Source organism: Phaethon aethereus, assembly GCF_964289735.1.
Source record: "Phaethon aethereus genome assembly, chromosome: 4".
In the NCBI taxonomy this organism is placed as follows: Eukaryota; Metazoa; Chordata; class Aves; order Phaethontiformes; family Phaethontidae; genus Phaethon; species Phaethon aethereus.
Window position 1 is genome coordinate 5839002 of NC_138578.1, and position 8854 is coordinate 5847855.

An 8854-nucleotide genomic window follows, 5' to 3' on the forward strand; every position below is an offset into this window, starting at 1 on the left:
CTTTACATGGGTGCAAACTGAGCTAACTAATTTATGACAGGTTAGCAACACTCTTGCATTTCTTTTCCACATAGTCATTTTGCAGTAGTGAAGGCCTAATTCTAATATCTTACTTTTCTCTTCTACCATTACTTGGCAACTAAAAACGACTTTACTGTCAAAAGCAGAATTTGTTACAAAGCTTAGGTAAGATGGGTGACAGTAACTGTTTCATTAGTTTGTATACTAACGATTGAAACAAGATTATTCTCACCTGAAATAATACCACAGTTATAAACAATCTAAACTCCAGTTCTAAAATTCCCTATACATTTTTGAAAGCTAGCCCTAACAAGAAAGCTTTGAGGAAGTTAGGACAAGACATGAACTATGTGATTCCAGTCTATTACTAGTCTCAGTACAGCCACTGACAAGGCTTTCATTGTAAGAGTCCCTGCCTCTCCGGCCATTAGTATCCCATTAAACAAATGCTATATTCCAATTTTACCCTGCTATAAACTATTTCCAGTGTTTCAACTAAATAAGATTTTTCCATTGTATTTCAAAACTTTTAGTATTGATATTGTAAAACAGCTGTAGCATTTACTCCAGAGCTGGCAGCATTTCAGAGAGAAATTATTTTTTCATTATATAAAGTTTAAATTGTAAATGGTTTGGGATGAAAAAAAAGACTAACAATATGTCTCCCTTCTATACGCAGTACAGTTTAAAAATATGAAGTGTTTAGTTTATGTTTTAAAAATGGGAAGAAGGAAAGAATTAAAAGGCATAAAAATAAAGTATTACTTATTTTGTCCTACCATTTTTTCAGCAGTTTGGACTCTAACTGCAGTGGCCATTACAAGCCCACAGAAAGCAAAATGAGAAATGTATCACTCTGTCCTTTTTATAGAAATAGTACAATTGTTTTATCTACATCCTCCCCCTTTGTTCTCCTTTCGTGTAAACATTAGGCAAGCGCTAATGTTAACTCAGATCTGAACATGCTTTGATACGGGATTAAGGACCAGGACTATAATGAACAGGTAAAAATAAATCTGCCTTAATGACTTAGACACCTATGTCAATTTTTTTGAAGTGACTTAATCAGGTGGGAATCTATGTTGCAGAGAGTTTCACTGAGACATGGACTATTAAGACTCCAACCTACTTTTGAAAATAGAATCCTTGACTTTTTTTGAAAATTTAATGTATGTCCTCTTAACTGTTGAAAAGGTAGTTTCAGCATGTAAACATATGATCAGTTTTCACTTATTAAGGAGATGTGCCACCTGAAACAGAAAAACACTTACTGTGAAATCATTTCACTAAGCAGTATTTTGCATTTCTATTTGGTCTGTAAAATGACAAATATCTTTCTGACTCTTGCCTTTAGAATTTGCACTATTTTATGAAACTAAGTATTGATCTTTTTGGCTTTCAGCTTTTCATAACTATCAAGAAATTTGAAATAGCAGTATGTTCCAAATAACTGATTTTTCTGGACTATTGATCTAGATATTATTGGATCAACGGTAGACATTCACACTCCTTCAGCTTACATTAAACAGATCTATATGTGCACATACCTTTTATAAGTACAGTGTTTACATTCTTTTACTTATACACTGAAATAGTTGCTTTTGGAAGTAATGTTACATGCATTTTAGTTTATATTAATACACAGCTTATAAACATCAGATACACTTGTGGTACAGTAAATGTTTGCTTCATTGACCAGTTTATAAATAGTCTGCATTTTTAAAATCAATGTTAAGCTAAACCTAAAGTTTAATCTGTTCGCATTAACACACAAGCAATCAGCAGCTATTGTTAGGCTTCTGTGATTGCTATGGACAGCTCTGCACTGCCTTTTCTCTTCTTGACATCCAAAAAATCACTTTCCCTTCAATAACTAATGTTATAAGATCTTTCCCTCTGAAAACGTTCACATGAGGCAATAGAAAAGAGCAAATTCATCACTGTCAGGCTTCTGGTTTGTTTTGCAGCATAATACTTTGAGTGTTGGTATGGTATTATAATGAATGTTTTACAACAATATTACGATAATACAATATGTGATAATGTAATATTTCTAGTAGCATATCACTCTTCCTTCCCTTCTCCCTCTATTTCTGGGAAGAAGAATGGAAAATCTCTACCCCTCTTTTTATGATCTTCTTGTAGCTTAATGGAGGCAGAGGGTAGAATAATCATTCTCTATTTGCACCTCGTATTTCTCACTGTTTGACTTACGATCTGGGGTTTGTGCGTTCTTTTTAGTACACACTTGTCAAAAGATGTATCTCCAAGAATTAAATATGAAGGGAATATAATAGAAAGTATCACTACATCTGGTTGCTGCTGTCCCGTAAATGAATGATGAATTCTAGCAACTAAATGTTGCCTTAATTCCAAAGTTTGTGTCTGTTAGTTTGAAGGTGCTGAACACCAAAGTAGTGATTGAAATCAGTATATTAATATCAAATACAGATCTACTTTGACTTTAGAAATGTTCAAACCTAGGCTTTCAGTCTAGGAACACTGCTACCAATAACAAAAATTAACTGCAATGAAAACAAGGCAATATTGATCATCTCTCAGTTCCTGCATTTGAGATACACTGCTATTTTAGCAAAATTATGCTTTTCTACAAGTGCTTCAAACCTATTTACCACAGAGTGTGAAAAAATGTGCGATAATATATATTCTGAAGCCAAAGATTATTCAATTTCAGAATAAAGTCGTGGTAGATAGAAATAGTCTATTTATTAACCCAATAAATTATTGCAAAAGTATGTCACTATGCAATGTACAAAAATCTGCTGTGCAGGGTGCTATTGGATTACTTTTATTACAACAGATACTACCATAACGATCTTAGATCATTAGTCAGTAGGCTTAGAGACTAAATCCCTCCTCCTTAAGGTAAACACTGAGGTGTTATGGCATACTGCACATAACTCATGCATTTGCTGTATTTCTTCCACGGGTGATGAAAGAAATTCAATAATTCTCTGTGAAACAGACATGAAAATCAGAAAACTATTCCCCTGAATCCAAGGGGTTATAACTGCTTCAAAGTGTAGCCACTTTACAAACTTAGTAGAATTGTTTCAGGCCAAAACAGATATTATTTTTCCTAGATATATTAAAAATAAAATTCATATAAAATTTTGTGAGCTTTCTGAGCTTATCAGAAGGTAGATGATGATGACAACTGCTATTTATTTTAGGAAGACTGAAATTCAAAATAACTAGGGCTCATTTTAGCTCTCTTCTGCCAGTTTCCTTTTTTTGCCTTATATGATAACAAAGCTGTCTGTAGAATAGTTTCCATCATCATAGAATAATATCTTATTTTCCATTACTGATCTTGATTTTTTGTTGAATCTTATCTAACACCTGTACTAAAAAAAAAGTAGAACTCATAATAATGTGAACACTTAATTTTGTCTACACTATTTCTGCTTTTACAAGTTAAACTTCTACCTTCATAACATAGTTGAATGGCCCATTTTGTTAGACAAATAGTGAAATATACTTGATTACTCATAATCCTCTGATTAAACTCTGTCAAAGAAAATTAGTTCCTGCTTTACCAGTAATGGTTAGGACAAAAAGACACTTCTGCAACTTGATGAACTCTGGAGTTTTTCTCTAAACATGACAGACTAAACAGTATCTTTATCTAACTGCCTTGAAATTTCAGGTATTTTATGCAGCACTTCTTTCAACAGTATAATTTGCATCTCTGGACTCTTACAAAGTACTCAGGGGGCTTGGAACTGGAATGTCCATTAAGTGGGAAATTTTCTGTCTACTCAGCACAAACAATGTTCTAGAACCCTCCTGAGTGCAGTTAACACACGTAGACTAACTAGATGAACCTGTTTGATCAACCTTTTCATCCCTCTGTACAAACTTATCTTCTTAGTTTCATGGTTCAGGTTATCAGATGAATTTCTAATAGAAACTATCTAATTTTGCACACCTATTTTGATTTTGCAATTTTAAAAATTTATGCTTGCTAGTAATTTCAACAAAAGGTGCTAACGAGACTTGCTGAATAAGCTCTTTTCTGTGGATTCAGTGAAGAAAGAAATTGCCATACATTAGGGGAAGGAGAAGTATTCTGACTGGCCTATCTAGGTCTGTCACTCATTGGTGCCAGGCATGATCTATTACCTGGACTCTATTTTCCAGGTAAGAAGAAGAAATCCCTCCCATTAGGTGAAGATATGGAGAAACTTTAATCCATTCTTGACAGTATATGACTTCATCTATGAGAAAAAATGTTCTATATTTTCTTTTATTCACTTACCTTCCAAATGGATAGTTCTTCTTTTTATATGGTACCAACTTAGACCACTCAGTCGGGTATATATGATGATCTGATCAGCCACATTTTAATGTTTGATCATCTCAAGGTTTAAGTAAGGGTTCTTAAAAATTAACTGAGCTAAATTGCCCAAAATGAAGTACTTTTTTCTGGATAGAAATAGAACCTCAGGTAGGATTAATAATGTTGTGGTGTTTCCTCTCTGGAGCTGTAAACTGTGAATAGATGATCATAGCTAAGAGGTGAAAAGATAGTCCTCTTATAAAGCATTAGTTGTGAAACTTGTCAAAACTCTCATTACATAACCTCTATGTGTCACTCTACACTTTTTAAAAGAGATTCAGACTAAGCACCACCAAACTGACTGAAAATAATGAAATCAGTAGTCATCTTCTCCGTTTCCATCTCTCATATACAAGGCTGATATTAAAACATATTCTAAAAGCCTGTGTGAAGAAGAGGTCTTCTAAGTTTCTTAAATGTGTCAAGATCCTGTGACAGAAAAGCCTATAAAACATGACATTTCAATGTGAATATTTGCTAGATAAGCTATACCTTGTATGATCAGATACCTGCTGGTATCTAGACCATGCTCTCAGTATTTTAAGTTTTGGAAGCTAATTAGGAAACGTAACACAGGCCAATGTTGTTTGAATTAAATTCTAGCAAAGCCTCTGGCAAAAAAGCCTGGAATTTCACACCGGATTTCAGAGTTAAAGGCATTTAAACCTCAGGATATGAATCAGTGGGTGTAAATGAATGAGTTCAGGAACCCCACGTATACAGAATACTCAGTAAGAACAACGTCATTTATCTGTGTAACACAAAGAACACGTCTGGCATGGGGAAAATACTGTACCTGTTTCACACGCTGCAAAATGACTGTGGCAGCAGAACCTTCTCATGAACACAGTTTCTGTTTCAAAATGCTGCATTACTAAGAAGATTAGGATTTGTCAAATATGAATGGATTGCTCCTATAAATGGGTCGGAATGTACTGAAATTTTGAGGGCATTGCCTTTTAAAGAAGCCAGGTTAAGTAGCGTCCTGTAAGGGTATTAAGTGAATGATTGCATTAATGTCTTTAATTTTTAGTGTTCATTTTTGTGCTCTGAAAAGTGAAAACTAAGATAAGTCTAATAATTTTAGAGTAAGAAATGTCTTTCTTAAAAGGAGATTGCCACAGATATGTTCTTGGACAGATGTCCTAGACAGAGCCTGTTACCACATAAATTAGGCTGTGCCTGCACGTTAGAAAGAATCTTGTAAACACTCAGAACTGTCACAACATGACTTCCTTTCCCATTATTAATGGTCTTTTCAGAACAAGGCACACTAGCTAAGTAGTGGAAAAGCTGCATAGTTACTTACATAATTGTACCTTTTCAGTAAAAGCCTGTCTTTGGTCTATTTACTTTCCTCAAAAATTCAATTGGCTCTGTCTTTGTTCCTGTTTCTTTCTCTGCCTCCCTTTTAATACCTCCTCTCTTTCCACTAAAGTATTAAAAAGTAGACCTAAAAAGGGATTGCCAGGATGTCATGTGATTTCAGGGTCTGTTTGTAAGTGAAGGGGCTTCCTTTTTTGTTGTTTAATAACTGTAACTACATTTGGTGTTTTGTTTTCCTAGGAAAGAAGCAGTGGACGCTCATTATCACTTCCTGGGAGACCTTCATTCATTTCTCGAGCCATGTCTCCTACTTCTCCTCTTATATTTCAGCCTGCCCCTGACTACTTCAGCAAGCCAGACACAGCAGCTGACAGGCCTGGCAAGAGACTGACGCCCTGGGAGGCAGCGGCAAGATCCCCTCTTGGCCTAGTGGATGAAGCTTTTGGGCCCCAAAATATGCAGGAATCCATTGCTGCTAATGTAGTATCAGCTGCTCGCAGGAAAACACTTCCTGAGCCACCAGATGAATGGAAACAAAAAGTTTCTTATGAGCCTCCAGCCCCAAGTGGTAGTGTAGCCTTATTAGGAGGGAAGAAGTCAGGTATTCTACCACCCCCCAAAAGTTCCCTGTCTGCCCCAAGTGCCACCACACAGGTTGGCGCTCAGCTGCAGTATGCTTACTGCAGTCAACGGTCCAGAACAGATCCTGATATAATGTCCATGGATTCCAGGTCTGACTATTGCTTGTCAACAGCTGATTCAAACTACAATCCACAGCCAAGGGGATGGAGGCGTCCAACATGAGCAGCTGAAGGCCTGGCATATTTTCCCTCCTTCCAGCTTTACAAGCCTTAGATCTGAGCTGGAGAAGGAAAGTTTCTTGCTGGCCTGGCCATCTCTGAACTAAAGAAATCAGGAGGCAAAACTGAATGGAGCACAGTTTTCACATGACTGCGGGGCTAGCAGCCTCTAGAATAGACTCAGTTTTACACCTAACCTAAGGTTGTTTCGTTTGTCAAAAGGCAAAAATACATGTTTCTTGGGGTAAGGGATGGGATGAGAGTGGGGGAACCAATGTGCTCGATACAAAAATCTAGAAAGGATGTGGATGGAGACAGTGCAAGTGCTTGCAGTTAAGTTAATGTGAAAAAGTAAAATAAGGGCATTTTAAAGGCAAGAAGTATTTTACAGGCTCTTGTAGGTTTTCTGGGTATGTTTGACATCTGAGTTCCAAGGTACTAGATATAACCAGACTCGGAAAGTTCCAGTGGAAGTGGAATACTTGAAAGCACTGGCTTATTTGCCATACGTATTCTTCCTGCATTTTTAAAAAGAGCTAATGAAGAAAATCAATGAATATTTTTACTGTGGCAACAGTTAAAATACATCTGTGGTCATGGTACCTGAATCCCTACAACATGTAGATATATGCAGTCTTATGCAGTCATATATTTCAGGTGGATTTCAAGACAGTTTCAATGAAGTGTTACATATTGTAATTAATCAAATAATCACAACAGGAAAAAAGAGGTTATTAATAGAGATCAGTACCATGATACTTGAACAACAAAAAGGATGAGGAAAGTATTTAGAGTGTATTTAAACTGGATTGCAATTTAATTTTGTAATAAACTATTGAACAAGTCAGAGGCTGAACAGCCTTTATTTCTCTGTGAAATGCTCTACGTGCTGAACATTTACTGCTACAGTGTCTGGTAATCTGACTGGATTGGCAGTTATTCTTAGTATCTAGGTAGCTCAATGTTTAGAAAGCTTTTGATTTGTATTCTCAGTTTGGAAGAAATAGATAAGTTGTTTATCAAAAACAATACCTGTTCTACATAGAAAACAGTATGTGAAAGAGTTTATGACATGTTACATGGTATGAGTCTAGTATGAGTAGAGAGTATTTGGACAGTTGGTTACAATTAAACTATCTTGATGGATCTGAAGAGATGGTACATAATTTTTGATGGTGATACATATCTTGCATTTACAGCTTATTTAAACAATAGAAATATGTGACTAAAATATATGTATTCCAAGCTTTTTGGGTAGTTTAGATGTTGTTAAAGCATTAAATGAATACCCCAAGTTTTACAAAGTGCTCTGCATCCTCGTCATTTTGTGGGGCATTCTTCAAGGATCTGTCAAACACAGTCAACCGAAATTACTGCAGAAGCACTGATACCTATCCGTAGTTTCAATAAGGTTGTCAACTGTCAGTAAAGTGGTTAGATTAGAAATGACTAAAACATATATGCAGTAAGAAAGAATATATTACAAAATATTCCCTTCTGCAAAGAATTTTCTATTATAGCAATTATAAAATATAATTGAGATGAAGGAAAGAAGAAAATTAAACCCAGATTCAGTTGAGCTGGAACTTCACATAAGAGCAAATAATTACATGAAAAATATACCCTTTACGAGTTCAAGATGGCAGTAATTCTCTAGTCAAACAGAAGTCTCCCTGAAATCAACTGATCCTTTTGATCAAGCAGAAAATGAAGATATGGGAGTTGTAAACCTTTAAACTAGGATCATATTGCTATATCACCTTACAAATCTATTTCACATAGTATGAATTTGCAAAGAAAAGATGATTTAGAAAAATTACATGAACAAGGCTGCCATGATATGCCTGAAAATGATCTTTGCACCTCAGTCATACATGCACATAATCAGAGTAAATTTTTCTGCCACACAGGCAAAAATACATTTTTCTCTATGAAGTCCCATAATGTCTCCTTTTTTCATGACTGGGAATATTCCCACTGAAACCAATGGGACTGTGGTAGTCTCATTAGCCTTAAGGGCTTGTCTTTGGATCCAGGCCTATCTCCCTGGAAGTACATGTTAAGTTTTCACTTAATTTCGTGCAATAATAATTCAAAGTGAAATTTATAATTCAAAGTCATCAAGGCCTTAACTATTCAATAAATACTAGGGCATGTGTATTTCACAGAAGGCCTACATTCTGAAAATTACATTATGCTTACATATTTTGCTAACTGTGGTCCTTATTACCATAATAAAATGATTCCCTATATCCAAGTCAAGTTCAGCTCTCTGTTTTGAACTGTATCCTTTATATCGTTAAACTGGAAACCAGATTAATGAGTTTGCAGTAAGGCATATTTT

General features: G+C 35.5%; 1 protein-coding gene across 1 annotated transcript in view; it reads left to right on the forward strand.

Annotated features, from left to right (window-relative positions):
* Window positions 1–6514, forward strand: part of SYNPO2 (synaptopodin 2) — a gene marked incomplete at both ends in the record, with an annotated part of 89042 nt that extends 82528 nt beyond the window's left edge. The window contains one exon of the mRNA XM_081999750.1: window positions 5951–6514. Coding sequence (XP_081855876.1) covers window positions 5951–6514 — 564 coding nt within the window. The remainder of the gene's footprint in view (window positions 1–5950) is intronic.
* Between the last annotated feature and the right edge of the window lie 2340 nt (window positions 6515–8854).